General features: G+C 45.7%; 1 protein-coding gene and 1 long non-coding RNA gene across 6 annotated transcripts in view; one reads left to right on the forward strand and one right to left on the reverse strand.

The window, feature by feature from the left end:
- Nucleotides 1–17468, reverse strand: part of DSTYK (dual serine/threonine and tyrosine protein kinase) — a 72114-nt gene extending 54646 nt beyond the window's left edge. For 4 of the 5 annotated variants that reach the window (XR_013415709.1, XM_015118274.3, XM_077997638.1 and 1 more), the window contains exon 1: nucleotides 16987–17458. Coding sequence is in view for 4 of the 5 variants with exons in the window: in XM_015118274.3 (XP_014973760.2) it covers nucleotides 16987–17257 (271 nt within the window). In the remaining variant the exon portion in view is untranslated. 5 annotated transcript variants of the gene reach the window in all.
- On the forward strand, nucleotides 5708–17393 carry LOC144341303 (uncharacterized). The gene is made up of 2 exons (XR_013418153.1): nucleotides 5708–6208; nucleotides 15871–17393. It is a non-coding gene; the product is annotated as an uncharacterized LOC144341303 (long non-coding RNA).
- Nucleotides 17469–20185: the final 2717 nt, after the last annotated feature.

Genomic DNA, 20185 nt, shown 5'->3' on the forward strand with positions numbered 1-20185 from the left:
TCCTTGATTTGGTGAGCCGTATGATGATCATAGAAGCATATCCTTGTTTGGGAGGAATGCATACTAAAGTGTTTAGAGGAGATGAGAAAAACTATCTGCATTCAGCTCTCAAAAGTTTCATTAAAAGACTACATCTAATATACATCAGGAAGGAGAGAGACTGGGTGATGGAACAAATCCATGAAAATGTTAATAACTAGAAAATTTGCAGGAAGCAGGTATTAGAACTCTTTTATTGTTCTTGCAATACTTACGTATGTTTGAAATTATTTCAAAATAATTTTTTTTAGGATCCAAAGGTATACCTAGTAAAGCATATCCAGCTCTTGATCTCAGAGGAAAGAGATCAAGAGATAGGATTTTACTTGACAAGAAAAGCCAGCAGGAAAAAAAAAATACATCAAATACAACAGTAATAGGATTTGAACAATAACAGTTTCTTCACTGTCTCCACTTTTGCCCTGCACATTACCTTCCATCTCATCAATCTTCCTGTGATATTTACTATTGCTTGCTCAGAGTCTGGAGAGTTCAAGGCACTGATGTAAGTTCAAGGCACTGAAGTAAGTAGTTTAGAATCAGACTTAGAATCCAAATCCACAAGTCTAAGCAGTATAGACCAACATGATGTTCCAGTATAGGACACTCTGATAAAAGTTGCCTGTAACCATCAGGTTCATTAAATAAGAAACCACCCAGGCCAGGCGTGATGGCTCATGCCTGTAATCCCAGCACTTTGGGAGACCGAGGAGGGCGGATCACCTGAGGTTGGGAGTTTGAGACCAGCCTGACCATCATGGAGAAACCTCGTTTCTATTAAAAATACAAAATTAGCTGGGCTTGGTGGCACATGCCTGTAATCCCAGCTACTTGGTAGGCTGAGGCAGGAGAATCGCTTGAACCCGGGAAGTGGAGGCTGCGGTGAGCCAAGATCGCGCCGTTGCACTCCAACCTGGGCAACAAGAGCAAAACTCCATCTCAAAAAAAAAAGAAAAGAAACCACCAGGGGAAGCCTGACTTTGACTTTGCACTGCCTGTAGTGACCCCTTATGTTTACTTAGTGGTAGAGACTATATCGCCACTATACACTAACTACTTTTATCCTATACCAACAAACCATTTTTCCAAGTTGAAGCAGCAAAACTTTTCCAATTATCTCCATGGGACAGAACCAGAAGAGCATGTCAGTTGTTCAGTCAGGAGAAAGTGAAAGAGGTTTCCTCAGTGGGGTTCTTATATACTAAAACTTAAGAATGACTTTTCTTCTACTAGCTGTATTTCCCCACATTCCTCCTTGCACCTCGATATTGCCATAATATTAAACGCTGAGGCTAGAGTATATCATAAGGAATATTTCTAAAACGTAAACTCCATACTGGTTCACTCACTGTCCCTCTCAATTGAATAGAAAGAGCTTTTATTTAAACTAGTCTTGTAACCTAGCTGCATTTGTGATAGGGCCTTAGTCTTTGCTCTGGCAAGTTTGATTTGATTAAAAAAAAAAAAAAAAAAGCCTGGGAAATTGTCTCCCCATTAAATAGACTAGAAAAGATTTAAAAAAAGATCTAAACTGGCCAGGCGCGGTGGCTCAAGCCTGTAATCCCAGCACTTTTGGAGGCCGAGGGGGGCGGATCACGAGGTCAGGAGATCGAAACCATCCTGGCTAACACAATGAAACCCCGTCTCTACTAAAAATATTTTAAAAATTAGCCAGGCGTGGTGGCAGGTGCCTGTAGTCCCAGCTACTTGGGAGGCTGAGGCAGGAGAATGGCGCGAACCCAGGAGACAGAGGTTGTGGTGAGCCAAGATCGCACCACTGCACTCCTGCCTGGGTGACAGAGCGAGACTCCATCTCAAAAAAAAAAAAAAAAAAAAAAGATCTAAACTGAAATTTGTCTGGCATAAATAAGGCACTAAAGCTTTTTTTTTTTTTTTGAGATAGAGTCTCGCTCTGTCACCAGGTTGGAGGGCAGTGGCGTGATCTTGGCTCACCGCAATCTCTGCCTCCCGGTTTCAAGCGATTCTTCTGCCTCAGTTTCCCAGGCACTAAAGCTCTTAATCTGATGAAACTAAAATTAGACACTTTGGGGATGAAAGTAATTTTTTAAAAGAAGTGGAATTAAAAAAAAATCAAAGGCTTTTATAAATATATAACCTAGACATAATTCTTTGGGACAACTGACAAGTGAAAAGCAAAACAATCCTCAAGTCCTACTCCCACCATCCTGAGCCCAGAGCACACCACCCCAGGGAACGGAAGCATGTTGTAATAAAGCCCAACTGGAAAGAAAGTGGTGGTCAAAAGGTTCCCACAGCCACGTGGCACACAGCTGGGGAATACATCCAAGCTGTTCACACTGCCTAGAGAAGAAAACAGAAAAACACACTGCCTTTGACAGGCACTTCAACCAGAATCCGCAGGGGATACTGATGAGTCTCCATGCTCTGACCAACTTGCCCTTCAAGAGTTTTGGTTTGGACTTTGGAGGAACATTACGCATAAGGGAACTTTCTCAGAGAGTCTCATTTATAGCTCAAAGCAAGGAGACACATATCTTAAGCATTTCTACATCTGTTCTCCTCTGGTCACGTAAGTGTCAAGTTCCAGGTTTCATAGGTTGGCAAAGAACTGAATCAACCTTCAAACCTGAGAATGGCCTATACTGAGACTGGACATCCTCCCAGGGTACTCCAGTCAGAGCTCTGAGAGGTAAAATAGAAAAGTTGCACCCCCACATGAACTCACCCTCTATAGTCTTATTATGAATGACACTACTCAGATTCCCTGCACCATGTAGGAAGCAAACCCCATCATCCCTAGAGGCTATTTTCCTGTAAGAAGGAGCAAAGTAACCTTAGGTCTTAAAATCATAACCAAAAAAACCACATCCACCCACACCTCGTACTTTTCCTACTGGCTTGTCTGTAACTTCTAAGACAGACAGAAATGAAAGAAGCTCTAACAGTAATCTTCATAAATGCATTCTGCATTTGAACCATATAAACAAGATGATATAATCTTTCCATCAAAGAGAAAATAGGCTGATTTTCCTCTACTATCAGAAAGTGGGCAGAACATTTCAACTCTTATTCTTTTTTTTTAACGAGACAAGAGTCTCGCTATGTCACCCAGGCTGGAGTGCGGTGGCCCGATCTTGGCTCGTTGCAACCTTCGCCTCCTGGGTTCAAGAGATCCTCCTGCCTCAGCCTCCCAAGTAGCTGGGATTACAGTCACCTGCCACCATGCCCGGATAATTTTTTATATTTTTAGTAGAGACAGGGTTTCATCATGTTAGCCAGGTTGGTTTTGAACTCCTGACCTCGGGTGACCCACCCACCTCGGCCTCCCAAAGTGCTGGGATTATAGGCATGAGCTACCACACCCAGCCAATTTTTTGTATTTTTAGTAGAGATGGGGTTTCACCATGGCCAGACTGGTCTTGAACTCCTGACCTCAGGTGATCCACCCACCTCGGCCTCCCAAAGTGCTGGGATTACAGGTATGAGCCACTGCGTCCAGCCTCAACTCCTATTCTTTTTTTTTTTTGAGACGGAGTCTCACTCTGTCGCCCAGGCTGGAGTGTAGTGGCCGGATCTCAGCTCACTGCAAGCTCCGCCTCCCGGGTTCGGGCCATTCTCCTGTCTCAGCCTCCTGAGTAGCTGGGACTACAGGCGCCCGCCACCTCGCCCGGCTAGTTTTTTGTATTTTTTAGTAGAGACGGGGTTTCACCGTGTTAGCCAGGATGGTCTCGATCTCCTGACCTAGTGATCCACCCATCTCGGCCTCCCAAAGTGCTGGGATTACAGGCTTGAGCCACCGCGCCCGGCCTCAACTCCTATTCTTATCAATGCCATTTAATCTTACAACTTTCCATATGACCTACACTTCTACCCACTCAAAGACAACTAATGGTTAAGTAGATAACCAATTTGTAGAAAATCCTCTGGGAGGGACATGATGAAACACTAATCCTTCTTTCCTTCATAACATCAATTGGAATTAATAATCTCAGTTAGTCAGATAGAGTGGTTCACCAATGTGTGACCTGTGCCTAGTACAGAGTCAGGCATTAAATAAAGATTTGCTGAGTGAATGAATATTAACAATTTACTTGCCATATCATGGTGAAGCTCAGATCTACTGGCATTGCATGCAAGTCATTCTTTGGAACATGAAAATAATTCTTTGGGATACTGGCATAGAATGCAACTGCACCTACTATTTGATAGCACAACAGGGCGACTACAGTCAATAATAACTTAATTTTTTTTTTTTTTTTTTTTTTTTTGAGACAGAGTTTCACTCTTGTTGCCCAGGCTGGAGTGCAACGGTGTGATCTCCGCTCACTGCGACCTCCACCTCCCAGGTTCAAGTGATTTTCTAGCCTCAGCCTCCTGAGTAGCTAGTATTACAGGTGTGTGCCACCACACCCGCCTAGTTTTGTATTTTTAGTAGAGACGGGGTTTCACCATGTTGGTTAGGCTGGTCTTGAACACCTGACCTCATGTTATTCACCCGCCTCAGCCTTCCAAAGTGCTGGGATTATAGGCATAAGCCACCACGCCAGCCCAATTGTCTATTTTTAAATAACTTAAAGAAAGTAATTAGAGTGTTTGTAACTCAAAGAATAAATGCTTAAGGGGATGGGTACCCCATTCTCCATGATGTGTTTATTCCACATTGCATGCCTGTATCAAAACATCTCAGGTGGCTGGGCGCGGTGGCTCAAGCCTGTAATCCCAGCACTTTGGGAGGCCGAGACGGGCGGATCACGAGGTCAGGAGATCGAGACCATCCTGGCTAACACGGTGAAACCCCGTCTCTACTAAAAAATACAAAAAACTAGCCGGGCGAGGTGGCGGGCGCCTGTAGTCCCAGCTACTCGGGAGGCTGAGGCAGGAGAATGGCGTAAACCCGGGAGGCGGAGCTTGCAGTGAGCCGAGATCGCGCCACTGCACTCCAGCCTGGGTGACAGAGCCAGACTCCGTCTCAAAAAAAAAAAAAAAAAAAAAAAAATCTCAGGTGTCCCATAAATATAGAAACCTACTATGTACCCACAAAATTAAAAGCAAAATTTTTTTTAATAAAAAAAAGAATGCAACTGCAGCCTAACTAGTCACCTATCAAATGCTGAGTCACCTATCATTGTTCTTTTTTAGGGGCCCAGAGGGTAAAATATGCATAAATTTACAAAAATTCTTATGTTCTATGGGGCCAAAAAATGCCCTTCCAAAGAAGGAATTAAATTGCATTTAATTTCAAAACATCATTCCAATATCCACCAGCTGTGGAATTTAACAGATATTTATTTGCCCATTATGTACAAAGCACTATGGTAGGCACTACGGGGGGGTACAAAATGAGTAAAACATACTCTTTACCCTTAGGGGTACACAATCTTGTCAGCAGACTAATACAAACATATTCACAGCTAATTATACAAAAGAAAAGGCCGGGGGCGGTGGCTCACACCTGTAATGCCAGCACTTTGGGAGGCCAAGATGGGAGGATCACCCGAGATCAGGAATTCGAGACCAGCCTGACCAACATGGTGAAACCCTGTCTTTACTAAAAATACAAAATTAGCTGGGCGTGGTGGTGCATGCCTGCAATCCCAGCTACTCAGGAAGGCTGAAGCAGGAGAATCGCTTGAACCCGGGAGGCAGAGGTTGCAGTCAGCCAAGATTGCGCCACTGCACTCCAGCCTGGGCAACAAGAACGAAACTCAGGAAAGGAAACTTGGGAAACTCAGGAAGGGGAGGGGAGAGGGGATGGGGGGAAAGGGAGAGGGGAAGGGGAGAACGGAAGGGGAGAGGGTAGAGGAGAGAGGGGAGAGGGGGAAGGGAAGGGGCCTCTTCCCCTACATGGCCTGAGGTAAGCTGTGAAAATGGTTCACTATTCACTTGACCCAGAGAACCCCACAAAATCATGCAAATCAAGAGGTTCAAATCTTCGTGTTCACTTCAAGAATACTAGTGACACTTAGGCCGGGCACGGTGGCTCACGCCTGTAATCCCAGCACTTTGGGAGGCTGGATCACAAGACGGGCGGATCACAAGGTCAGGAGATCGAGACCATCTTGGCTAACACGATGAAACCCCGTCTCTAGGCCGGGCGCGGTGGCTCAAGCCTGTAATCCCAGCACTTTGGGAGGCCGAGGCGGGTGGATCACGAGGTCAGGAGATCGAGACTATCCTGGCTAACATGGTGAAACCCCGTCTCTACTAAAATTACAGAAAACTAGCCGGGCGTGGTGGCGGGCACCTGTAGTCTCAGCTACTTGGGAGGCTGAGGCGGGAGAATGGCGTGAACCCGGGAGGCGGAGCTTGCAGTGAGCCGAGATCACGCCACTGCACTCCAGCCTGGGAGACACAGCGAGACTCCGTCTCAAAAAAAAAAAAAAAGAAACCCCGTCTCTACTAAAAATACAAAAAAATTTGCCGGGCGTAGTGGCGGGCGCCTGTAGGCCCAGCTACTCGGAGGCTGCAGGAGAACGGCATGAACCCGGAAGGCGGAACTTGCAGTGAGCCAAGATCACGCCACTGCACTCCAGCCTGGGCAACTAAGCGAGACTCCGTCTCAAAAAAAAAAAAAGAATACTCGTGACACTTCTCAGGCCGTCAAGGGTACGCGTATATGAAAAGCCACGAAGTATCTGAAAGACATCACTTTACAGAAACAGCGTGTACCATTCCAACATTACAATGGTGGAGTTGGTTGGTTTGCCCAGGCCAAGCAGTGGGGCTGGACAAAAGGTCAGTGGCCCAAAAAGCTTGCTGAATTTTTGCTGCACATGCTTAAAAATGCAGAGAGTAATGCTGAACTGAAGGGTTTAGATGTAGATTCTCTGGTCATTCAGCATATATCCAAGTGAAAAAAGCACCTAAGATGCACCACTGGACCTACAGAGCTCATGGTCGGATTAACCCATACATGTGCTCTCTCTGCCACATTGAGATGATCCTTACAGAAAAGGAACAGATTGTTCCTAAACCAAAAGAGGAGGTTGCCCAGAAGAAAAAGTTATCCCAGAAGAAACTGAAGAAACAAAAACTTACGACACAGGAGTAAATTTAGCATTAAAATAAATGCAATTAAAAATTTTTTTTTAAAAAAAAAAAAGGAAAGAAAAGAAAGTAAATAAAAGCATGATCTGTATGAGCAGAGCCTATATTAACTGACTAACAGGTATAAGGTAAAATTCATATTCCCCTTTATTTCCATAACTTTTTTTAGGTTTTATTCTGAAAGGATTGTTTTTGAGAAGTGCATTTATTGGAGAAAGATTCCCTGTTCTCTTAACCTAGTAAAACAGGGAACAGAAGCATGGAGAAAGAAAAGGAGAAAGTAGACAGAGCAAAACAAAATATAAAACCCAGATTGGATTTTTATTTAAATCCACGCCTTCTTTAAAAACTACTTGCAAGGCTGAAGAACTAACTATACTGAAATCAGCAATGACTTTTAAGACTAAACATATTGCAAATTATAATAAGCTTAAAGGCAATATTTTCTCCTTTAAAAGCAGGCAGGCTGGGCATGGGAGCTCATGCCTATAATCCTAGCACTTTGGGAGGCCAAGGTGGCCAGATCACTTGAGGCCAGGAGCTCAAGATCAGCCTGGTCAAAACAGTGAAACCCTGTCTCTACCAAAAAAAAAAAATAAAAAAATTAGCCAGGTGTGGTTGGTGCATGCCTGCAGTCCCAGCTACTTGAGAGGCTGAGGCAGGAGAATCACTTTTATCCAGGAGGCAGAGGTTGCAGTTAGCCAAGATCCAGCCTGGGCGACAAGAGTGAGACTGTCTTAAAAAATAAAATAAGAAAAAGGGAGGGAAGGGGAGGGGACAGGAGTGGGAGGGGGAGGGGGAGGGGAGGGGGAGGGGAGGGGGAGGGGGAGGGGAGGGGGATGGGAGGGGGGAGGGGAGGGGGATGGGAGGGGGGAGGGGAGGGGGAGGGGGAGGGGAGGGGAGGGGAGGGGGAGGGGGAGGGGAGGGGAGGGGAGGGGAGGGGAGGGGGGAGGGGAGGGGGAGGGGGAGGGGGAGGGGAGGGGACAGAATTTCCCAACCCTTTTTAATAGCAGGCTGACCAGCTGGGCAAGGTGGCTCACATGTGTAATCCCAGTGCTTTGGCAGGCCGAGGTGGGCGGATCACCTGAGGTCAGGAGTTCCAGACCAGTCTGACTAATATGGTGAAACCCTGTCTCTACTAAAAATACAAAAATTATCCTGGCATAGTGGTGTGCGCCTGTAGTCCCAGCTACTTGGGAGGCTGAGACAGGAGAACTGCTTGAACCCAGGAGGCAGAGGTTGCAGTGAGCTGAGATTGTGCCACTGCATTCCAGCCTGGGCAACAGAGCGAGACTCTGTCTCAAAAACAACAACAACAAAACACCAGGCAGACCTGTACCATGGGAAACAGATTACCCCAGGAAAGGAAGATTCGGAAGGAGAAAGGCTAAAAAGGGAAAGGGTGCAAACAGCCACTGTGGCTGGGGAGGCCATTTCCTCCCAGGGAGCAGGAGATAGCAAGATCAGCAACAAGGGGTCTGATGCCCTGAATGTCAGGGAGTGGAAACTAGAATAAGAGCCTGAGTAGGTAGTGCCACATTATACTTATTCAATCACATAGTCTCCCACTAAGTAAATGACGGTTCCATACAAGCTGTGGAGCCTGGGTGATGACTCATTTGTAACAGAGTCTCTCCACTGCCAGGGTGCATTTTGTATTCCCATAGTCAGATCAGAAAAGAACAAAGGAAGAGCCGCAGAAGCAGAATTGGACTGGCAGCCTAGACACTCGGGCCTAAATCTGCCTCTAGCTCAAAATTGTTCTGTCCCACATTCCATCTTTCTGCTCCTCTCACTCTTCTGCCAACCCCATGTTCTAACTTTCTAAATCAATGCTCACCATACACACACACACACACACACACACACACACACACACACCACTCAAACAGCCAGCCACATATATTTAGCACTAATTATATGCCTGTGCTTTAAGGTATATTATCTTCAAATGTCACAACAACTTTGTAAGGCAGTTGTTATCACTCCCATTTTATTTATTTATTGAGATATAATTCACCCCTTTTAAGTGTACAATTCAGTGGCTTTTAGTATGTTCACAAAGTTGTACAAGTATCACTACTATTTAATTCCAGAGCTTTCTCATCTCCCCCCAGAAAAATCCAATACCCATTAGCAGTCACCCCTTATTTGCTCATTTTCTTCTCCCCACATCCCCTGGCAACCACTAATCTATTTTCTATCTCTATAAATTTGCCTATTTTGGATATTTCATATCAATGGTATCATATAATATGTGGCATTATTACTCCCATTTTATATATGAAGAACCCAAGATTCAAATAGGTTAAGTAACTTGCCCCAAGTCACACAGTTAAAAAGAGAATGCACTTGAATAGGAACTCAGGTTTCATTCAAATGCTATGCTTGCTTTTGGCCACTGTATGCTGCCTCCATGCAGGAAGAAAACTAAGAAAGAAAGACCAAGTTTTGGATATCCTTGGAAAAATGGGATTTTGTTAATCTTTTTAAAAATGATTAGATTAGATTACCTTTTATTAAAAGTAGTAAGAACCAAAACTATAGCACTATCTTTGCTGAGCTTATGCTCAGCATAAGATGTTGAAATGCACTGACAACTCTTTTAAACAGATGATGGCAAACAACCACAGAGCACACCCATCCCAGCCTCAGTATTGCTGTCACTGTGCTCCACCCTACAATCCCAGCTTTTCCCCACCCCTCTGCCCCATAGAGATGACAGCTCTATAAAATGAAGCTCTAAAGAATCTCCTCTTTCCCAACTTTTCATCCCTTCCCCAAATGTCACTCTGCCACTTAAACTTTCTTATCATACAAATGTCTAAGACGACCAAGGAAAATGCCTATTTTATGTATTCATTTGTTTATTTATTTATTTTGAGACACAGTCTCACTCTGTCACCCAAGCCGTAGTGCACTGGCATGATCTCAGCTCACCGCAACCTCTGCCTCCTGGGTTCAAGTGATTCTCCTGCCTCAGCCTCCTGAGTAGCTGGGATTACAGGCCCGCATCACCATGCCCAGCTAACTTTTTGTATTTTAGTAAAGACGATGTTTCACCATGCTGGCCAGGCTAGTCTCGAGCTCCTGACCTCAGGTGATCCACTCACCTCAGCCTCCCAAAGTGCTGGAATTACAGGAGTGAACCACCGCGCCCAGCCAAAAATGCCTATTTTAAATAAGTACACTAGTGCTTTTCCCCTCTTTTTAAATGCTGGCACATTTAAAAGGTGTGACAAAAAGGTGAAGAATGTTGGAGAAACACAGCTGTGAGCTCACCAAAGGCAAAGAGCTATAAAAAACCTGAGAATTATAACTCATATAAAAGGCTTATAACCTACCGTAGCATTCTGCTTTTTTATGTATGTGTTTTATGTGTTGCACACATATATGGTTTAGATTATACCTTTCTAGAGGACCAAGTTCAGGTCTTCTTAGACCTTTTTAATCCATCATCCAACATAAACGATTATTGATGATAATTATAATTATTTTTTCTTTCTTAAAAGTATAGAAGGGAAAGACATCTTCACCGGCCTAAGGCCAAGGCCAGTATCTTTATTTGACTCTTTTTTTTTTTTTTTGAGACAGAGTCTGGCTCTTCCGCCCAGGCCAGATTGCAGTGGCGCTATCTCGGCTCACTGCAAGCTCCGCCTCCCAGGTTCACACCATTCTCCTGCCTCAGCCTCCCGAGTAGCTGGGACTACAGGCGCCCGCCACCAAGCCTGGCTAGTTTTTTGTATTTTTAGTAGAGACGGGGTTTCACCGTGTTAGCCAGGATGGTCTCGACCTCCTGACCTTGTGATCCGCCCGCCTCGGCCTCCCAAAGTGCTGGGATTACAGGCGTGAGCCACCGCGCCCGGCCCTTTTTATTTGACTCTTTATCCCCCATACGTAGCACATTGCCCAGTACATACCAGGTACTCAGATATTTATTGAATAATAGCTAATACTTACATAGCACCTTACCAGGCACTGTTCTTTTCTTTCTTTTTTTTTTTTTTTTTTGAGACAGAATCTCGCTGTGCCTCCCAGGCTGGAGTGCAGTGGCACAACCTTGGTTCACTGAAATCTCTGCCTCCCGGGTTCAAGCGATTCTCCTGCCTCCGCCTCCCGAGTAGCTGGGATTTTACAGGCATGTGCCACCATGCCCAGCTAGTTTTATATTTTTAATAGACAAGGGGTTTCTCCTTGTTGGTCAGGCTGGTCTCAAACTCCTGACCTCAGGTGATCCACCCGCCTCAGCCTCCCAAAGTGTTGGGATTACAGGCGTGAGCGCACCTGGCCTGTTTTTTGTTTTTTGTTGTTTTAAGACACAGTCTTACTCTCGCCCAGGCTGGAGCACAGCGGGTGATCTCGACTCACTGCAACCTCCGCCTCCCAGGTTCAAGCGATTCTCCTGCCTCAGCCTCCTGAGTAGCTGGGATAGAGGCACCTGCCACCCTGCCTGGCTAATTTTTGTATTTTTAGTAGAGATGGGGTTTTACCATGTCGGTCAGGCTGGTCTCGAACTCCTGACCTCAAGTGATCCGCCCTCCTTAGCCTCCCAAAGTGCTGGGATTACAGGCGTGAGCCACCACCACGTCCAGCCCAGGTCCTGTTCTAAACATGCACATAGATTCACTCCCAAGAACCTGAGAGATCAGTACTGTTATAATCCCTATTTCCAGATTAGGAAATGAAGGCACAGCACAGTTGTGATTTGCCCAAGATCATTTGGTTAGGACGAGGTGAAACCAGGATTCCAAGAAGGCAGCACAGACCACAGAATTTCAACAAGACATATTTAAGTCACTCCACTATCTTTTTTTTTTTTTTTTTTTTTTTTTTGGTGAGACAGAGTCTCACTGCGATGCCCAGGCTGGAGTGCAATGGCTCGAACTCGACTCACTGCAACCTCCGCCTCCTGGGTTCAAGCAATTCTCCTGCCTCAGCCTCCCGAGTAGCTGGGGTTACAGGCACGTGCCATCATGCCTGGCTAATGTTTGTACTTTTAGTAGAGATGGGGTTTCACCATATTGGCCAGGCTGGTCTCCAACTCCTGATCTCGGGTGATCCGCCCGCCTCGGCCTCCCAAAGTGCTGGAATTAAAGGCGTGAGCCACCGCGCCTGGCCCACTCCAATTTCTTAAAATTGAGAGGCTTATGACAAATTGCAACAGCTAGCAACTTTACTGGATCACAAAACAAGAAAAATACTTTTCCATGCCGGGCACAGTGGCTCATGGCTGTAATCACAGCACTGTGGGAGGCCAAGGCAGGCAGATCACTTAAGGTCAGGAGTTTGAGACCAGCCTGGCCAACATGGTAAAACCCTGCCTCTACTAAAAATAGAAAAAAAAAAACTAGCTGGGCCTGGTGGCAGGCGCCTGTAGTCCCAGCTACTCAGGAGGCTGAAGCAGGAGAATCACATGAACAGGGGAGGCGAAGGTTGCAGTGAGCCAAGATCATGCCACTGCACTCCAGCCTGGGCAATACAGAGAGACTCTGTCTCAAAAAAAAAAAAAGAGGCCGGGCGCGGTGGCTCAAGCCTGTAATCCCAGCACTTTGGGAGGCCGAGGCGGGCGGATCACAAGGTCAGGAGATCGAGACCACAGTGAAACCCCGTCTCTACTAAAAATACAAAAAATTAGCCGGGCGCGGTGGCGGGCGCCTGCTGAGGCAGGAGAATGGCGGGAACCCGGGAGGCGGAGCTTGCAGTGAGCCGAGATCGCGCCACTGCACTCCAGCCTGGGCAACAGCGTGAGACTCCGTCTCAAAAAAAAAAAAAAAAAAAAGAAAAAAAAATACTTTTCCCTCTGCTACTCTTAATACTCCACCCTGCCTTTCCTCAGAAGTGCTCAAAGCCTTTATTTATTTATTTATTTATTTATTTATTTTGAGACAAGAGTTTCACTCTTGTTGCCCAGGCTGGAGTGCAATGGCGTGATCTCAGCTCACCACAACCTTCACCTCCCAGATTCAAGTGATTCTCCTGCTTCAGCCTTCCCCAGCAGCTGGGATTACAGGCATGTGTCACCATGCCCAGCTAATTTTTTTTGGATTTTTAGTAGAGACGGGTTTCTCCATGTTGGTCAGGCTGGTCTCCAACTCCCAACCTCAGGTGATCCGCCTGCCTCAGCATCCCAAAGTGCTGGGATTACAGGTGTGAGCCACCACACCTAGCCCAAAGCCTTTATCTCATTACTTCTGATCCCTCTGACATAAGAAAATCAACAGATAAAAGGGCTCTCACGCCCTATAGCTAAGTGAAAAGGCCAGTGATTTGGGCAGCAGGGGAAGAAATGAATCAAGGAAACTTTACTTATAATTCAGTTTTCTCTGTATAGGTCAAGCTACTCTAAAAACAGAAGACCATTTTGGAATTCCATTCTACTTACTTTTTTTTTCTTTTTTCTCTTCTTGAGATGGAGTCTCGCTCTGTCGCCCAGGCCGGTGTGCAGTGGCGCAATCTCAGCTCACTGTACCTCCGCTTCCTGGGCTTAAGCGATTCTCCTGCTTCAGCCTCCCAAGTAGCTGGGATTATAGGTGTGCGCCATCATGCCCGGCTAATTTTTGTATTTTTAGTAGACATGGGGTTTCGCCATGTTGGCCAGGCTGGTCTTGAACTCCTGACTTCAGGTGATCTACCACCTTGGCCTCCCAAAGTGCTGGGATTACAGGTGTGAGCCACCACACCCGGCCTTACTTTTTAACTTCTAAAATACCATGTACATTACATATCCTCTACAATGACCCCAGTGAATTCAGAACTATAAAATTTTAGAGGAAAATACTATTTTGGGTCCTTTACTCTCTTTTGTGGGTGAAAGTGAGAAAATAAAAATTTTTGGTATCATATGGCATTACAAATGGTATATAAATAGACATGAAAATTGTTTTACTATTGTTACCATCCTTTTAGTACAATCATTTCAAATTGAGAGTTAATCCCTGATCTTCTTTCAGTTGCTCAAATACCATACTACATCAACCTAGAGGCACACTTCCATTCTGAAATAATGTTTAAAACCTACAGGTTTGTTTGGGTAAGAACTGAGTGTTCCTCTTGGACACAGGAAGGGGAACATCACACAGTGGGACCTGTTGTGGGGTGAGGGGAGGGGGAGGGATAGCATTAGGAGATATACCCAATGTAAATGACATTAGGTATATGTTAATGGGTGCAGCACACCAACATGGCACATGTGTACATATGTAACAAACCTGCATGTTATGCACATGTACCCTAGAACTTAAAGTATAATAAAAAATAAATAAATAAAAGAATTGAGTGTTCCTTCAACATCCAAGCTCCTATTAATCAGAGACTAACATTCACAAAAGAAAGCTGAGGACTGCGTGTGGTGGCTGATTACTGTAATTCCAGCACCTTGGGAGGTTGAGGTGGAAGGATCGTTTGAGGCCATGAGTTTCAGACCAGCCTGGGCAACAAAGCGAGACTCCATCTTTACAAAAAAATTTAAAAAAGAAAGTTGAGACAGTCTCTGAATGGACTTGACCTTACAAAGATGGCCTGTAAACGACAGAACAACAACTAGTTGTCTTTTTAGGAGTGGTTTCTACTTTCTGACATGACCATCTAAATAGCTAGGAAAATGTATCCCTAAAATATACATAGTAAGTGTCCCCTCACTAACTTTTCTTGGTGCATTTTTACCCCCAAACTCTCCATGCTGAAAGAAAGGGAAGCATTTTATGGAACAAAACCGAATTGCTCCCAGTCCTGCCATCTGCACCCTCCCAGGTTTTTATTTGGGATGGACAGACTCCACACGGTGAAAAGAGTTAAATACGCAAAGATTAGTTCGTGATGCAGTCAACTGGAAAAGCTAATGAGGCGAAATGCAAAGTTATATTTGTATGTCTTAAGTTGTTTTTTAAAGAATAAAAACAAGAGCCAACCAAAGTGCCTTGGAAACCTCCATCTCTCTGAGGTTAATCGATTCTCTTTGTTTTAGAAGCCAAGTCTAAAATAAATAGTTGTTTTAAAATAAAAACAGCAATAAAGGGCTTTTTAAGATAAGGTGTGAGAGAAACTTTCGAGCAGGGGACACCTCTGGAAAGCACTGTTATGGGTGCGGGTGAAAGTACACATTCTGGGGATCGTCTCAGAAAACATTAGCCCTTCTCATCAGCTGTTTTCTGGTAGCCTCACAGATACTAGTTCTCTCTACAAGTCCATTCCAGGACAGCATATTTCTGGACATAAGATGTCAAAACAACTTCAGAAAAACTAGTAATCCCCCTCCTTTTATGCTACAAGATAAAATAAGGCTTTTTAAATTCCAATCCAAACCAACTAAATGGAATAGTATCATTTAGGGCCCTGTCATGATCTTAGCATCTTAATTTTATCACCATTTGTGGATTCCCAGTCAGATGTAGGACATTAAGCACAAAACTTTGGGAATATAAGAGCTAACACCCAAAGTTAGAACAATTCATCCAGTTCTGAGCCTCGTGTTCAGATTTGCTGTATCTAAATTCATGGTTCTGAAGGGACTTTAACAGACCACCTGCCTCACATTCCCCACTGTCTTTTATAATTACTATTATTATTTTATTTTTTGAGACAGAATCTCACTCTGTCGCACAGGATGGAGTGCAGTGGCACAATCTCGGCTCACTGCAACCTCCGCCTCCTGGTTTCAAGCGATTCTCCTGCCTCAGCCTCCCCAGTGGCTGAGATTACAGGCGCCACCCACCACACCTGGTTAGTTTTTTTTTTTTTTTTTTTTTTGGTAGAGATGGGGTTTCACCATGTTGGCCAGGCTGGTCTCGAATTCCTGACCTCAAGTGATCCGCTCGCCTCTACCTCCTAAAGTGCTGGGATTACAGACGTGAGCCACGGCGCCCGTCCTCTCCACGTTCTTTTCATGTTAGATTTTTAGGACCCACTTCCCACACCTATTCAATCGGAATTAATGAGCTAGAGCATGAGACATGGCATTCTTAATACGACCCTGGGGTGAGTTTAATGCACACTTTAGTTTGAGAATCACTAAATTAAACCCACAGACTTCTTTCCTGTTTTGTTCCCAAGAGATCTATCTACATGGAATGCCAGTCCCTTCTCTCTTCCGATCTAAAGTTATTTCCTAATTAGACGCAGTCGTTAACAAATCCTCCAGTTCCCCACCAACAGCAGTTTAAAAGGAAGCAAGACGTTAGGAAAGATTAAAGACCACGCACGATTTTAAGTGTTTGGGGGCCTTTGGCACATCCTAGAAAGAATCATGCAAGAACAAGAGTAGCTAGTTCTCCATTGGCTCAGGACCAAAATGATCCCTTCCCTCTCTTCTTCACCATAAGCAGGAACAACATCTCTGACAATTCCCTGGCACCCATCAGATATGATTTCCACCCCCAACCCTATTTAGAGAATGTCCCCTCTTCACAGAGCTGCCGCATGATTGGTGTGAACACATTTCACATACAGCATCAAACCCACACACCCGACTACAGTCCCACGGCCTCCCGGGACACCCTGCCGCCTCTGCTCCATCCCTAAACTGGGGCTCTGACCCACAACTGCGCACCCGCCCGCCTCCAACTCAGAGCAACTTTCCCGACTCCTCGGATTAACTGGTACCCTTTCCGAACGCCGGCCCAGCCCAGTTCCGTCAGCGCACACCCCGGTCTCCGGGGTGCTGCTCCGGGAACTCCGGCCCTCGGTTGCCCCTGGCTCCCGGTCCCCCAGCCGGGCCCTCAGCGGGCCCCCTCCTCCCCTCCTCAGAGGGATGCCCTCCCAAGGCATCCCGGATCCGGCCGGCCCAGGCCCGGGGACCCGGCCACACTGCACGACTGCCCCTTTCCGCCTGCCTCTTCTCGGGCTTGTTTTGCAGGGCAGGGGTGCGGTCCGCCCTCCGATTTCCCTCTACTGCCCTCTCTCCCTCCGGGCTGCCCTCCTTACCCGCCTGCAGCCCGGTTTCGGCGACATCGCCCGCAGGGCCGCGCTCTGCCCCGCCGCCGCTCGTGGGGGAGGAGGGACAAGTGTGGTTGTGGGAGCACTTAATGTCGCGGAAGAACTTCTGGGTCTCGCGCAGGTTCTGTCGCAGCCGTCCCAGGTAGCGGCGGTAGCGGCCGAAGCCCCGGCACAGCTCGCGGATCATTCCGCCGCCGCCGGGGCCGGGGCCGGGACCCAAGACGGGCTCGCTCCCCCATGGCACCCCGTTGCCCTCCATCGCCTCTGCCCGCTCTGTCTTTGCGGCTCGGTCCCCGGCCGCTGGTCCGGCCTCCCTCCTCCCCGCCCCCCAGTGCCGACGGGGGGAGGAATCCGCCTCTTGACACCCCCGCCTGCAGTCAGCCAGGCTCCCAACCTCCGTCACTGCAGTTGCAAACAAACCAACCCGCAGTGCGCCGCTATCGGAACCTTTCTCTCAACTACCCAGAAGCGTGAGGGAAGGATCGCTGGAGGACACCCTCGCCGCGGGGTCTCTTGGGACTTGTAGTCCGGGCTGGGACCAAACGCCAAAACCTCAAGGCTGGAGAAGGGGAGGCTGTAGATGGTACTGATTTCTTTTGGAGAAAATCCTCACTCGTTCTTATGTTTTCGCGCTCTCCTCATTTTAAAAAGTGTTCCCAATCCCTACTCAGCGTCCCTGAGGAGAGAGAGGAGCTGCAGAACCTGAGCGCCAGCAGAAGTGGGGTGCCTTACAGAAATCGTAGCGAAAGATGTTAATAGCAGAGAAAAGGAAGGAAACAAGACAGAGGACAGTCATATCTCCATGGCTACCCTAAGTGGCTCTCTCGTGTTTCGAATACAGTTGATAACTGAGGAATCGGCTGAAAGTACCCTGGAAATAGGGAAATCTCTTATGTTTGTATTGCGTTCCCCTTTTCCAACTTTCCTTCTCCAGACTTAGAAAGGAAGGGTGTGAAAGGATCAACAAGAGCTGTAAGCTGAACTTCAGTTGGTTCCTCAAGTAAGGAGACTGGGCTGGGTAAGGGGAAGTTGAGGTTTGTGGCCTTCCAAACTATTTCTGATTATCTTAACTTGGCTTCTGCTAATATGGAGAACTTCCATTGACACACACAGTCACAGACTCCTGGACACAATTACAAAGGGGGCAAAACTTGACGTCACCTCTTTTCTGTTTCCTGAGTTATCTCTCCCCTCTTCACCAGGCACAGAGCCCATCTATATCTTTCTTGCTGTAGAAAGACACCATCTTTTACCCAGGCCAGACCTCTTCTCTGATAGGCTGGAATGATGTAGTTTCTTGACTGAAATTAAGAGGAGATTTGAGTTTGGGTCTGGGCTCTCCCTGTACTTTGCCTTGTGATCTCGGTCAAGACCCTGTTTCATCTTCTGTAAAGTAAGGGTTTAGAATGACAGATCTTTAAGCCCTTTTGGCTTTAAAATTTTGTGAGTCCTGCTTCAGAAATTTTACTTCTAACCTCTCATCTCAGAACACCCAGGTATTCTTGGCCAAATGATGTCATGATATTTGGATTAATTTTTGTAAAATGTGAAGGCCTTACCTTTCCAGGGGCATTAGCATTTTGTAAAAAGGGATCACTAATTCAATGAATCTGTATTTGATAAATATCTGTGAGGGCTGACTGCAAGGAGGGAGCCTCATGCTCCTTCCCGTTTACCCACTCCCCCTTCTGCCTTTTACTTGGTCACATTCTCCATCAGCCATTCTTCTTTTGCAAGATTGTATTCCTCATGCAATCTCCAAAAGGTTCAGTAAAACAGAAATGAAAATTAAAAATGGGAATTTTAATACAAAATAGATACTATTTTTTAAAATAGAAGAGCTGTAAGAAAGCAATGTGTAATGATTTGCCACACACAGTAATTTCTAGCACAGGAGGTCAGATAAAAGCACTCGAGCTGGAGGTATCCAGAAAAGGAATCTGTCTTGAAGAAGAGGCAAAATTTGGATAGGTGGAAGTAATCAGAGAGGGCATTATTTCAGGTAAATATCACAAAGCCCACCCTTTTAAAAACTATTCCTTAGTACCCTACATTTATTTTCAAAATAACACAAGAATGTAGTATAAAATTCAAATGGTGCAAAGGATATACAAGGAAAAACTAAGTCTTCCTTAGTTTTTCTGTTCATTTCCCAGTCACCTAGTTCCCCTACCAGGAGGCAACCACTGTTGTAGATATAAATCATATATAGATAGATCCTATATATATGTATGTGTATGTATGTATTTTAAATACAAATGATAGCATATGTAATACATACTTGATTATGGCCTTGCAGACCTCTGCACCAAAACATAAAGGTCTGTCTCATTCTTTTTAACTGTGTAACATACTACCACATGGATTGGCCTGTTTTATTTAACAAGTCCTCTATTGGCGGACCTTTAGGTTTTTTGCAATCTTTTGGTATTACAAACAATACTGCAATAACTAATCTGCTATGTACATCATTTTGAATATGTGTAAGTATATCTCATCGCCATTTTTGATCTGTTGAGAAAAGCAATAATTTTTGCTATTTAAAATCTTAAAGGATGCAAGTGACAGTGAGCCCTTCATAAATCATAATAACTTACCAATTAAAATACATATTTTCTTCAAATATCTAATTCAAAGGACAAACGGAGAAAATAAAGTTTTGAATGGTAAGAAGAGAGGGTTTAAGTTGGTATAGAAAAGTATTTCCTGGCTGGGCGCGGTGGCTCACACCTGTAATCCCAGCACTTTGGGAGGCCGAGGCGGGCGGATCACAAGGTCAGGAGATCGAGACCACGGTGAAACCCCGTCTCTACTAAAAATATAAAAAATGAGCCGGGCGCGGTGGCGGGCGCCTGTAGTCCCAGCTACTCGGAAGGCTGGGGCAGGAGAATGGCGTGAACCCAGGAGGCGGAGCTTGCAGTGAGCCAGGATCGGGGCAGTGCACTCCAGCTTGGGCGACAGAGGGAGAATCCGTCTCAAAAAAAAAAAAAAAAGAAAAGAAAAGTATTTCCTGGCCGGGCACAGTGGCTCACACCTGTAAACCCAGCACTTTGGGAGGCCAAGGCGGGCGGATTATGAGATCAAGAGTTTGAGACCATCCTGGCCAACATGGTGAAACTCTGTCTCTACTAAAAATACAAAATTAGCTGGATGTGATGGCACATGCCTGTTGTCCCAGCTACTTGGG

Source organism: Macaca mulatta, chromosome 1, assembly GCF_049350105.2.
Source record: "Macaca mulatta isolate MMU2019108-1 chromosome 1, T2T-MMU8v2.0, whole genome shotgun sequence".
Taxonomy (NCBI): Eukaryota; Metazoa; Chordata; class Mammalia; order Primates; family Cercopithecidae; genus Macaca; species Macaca mulatta.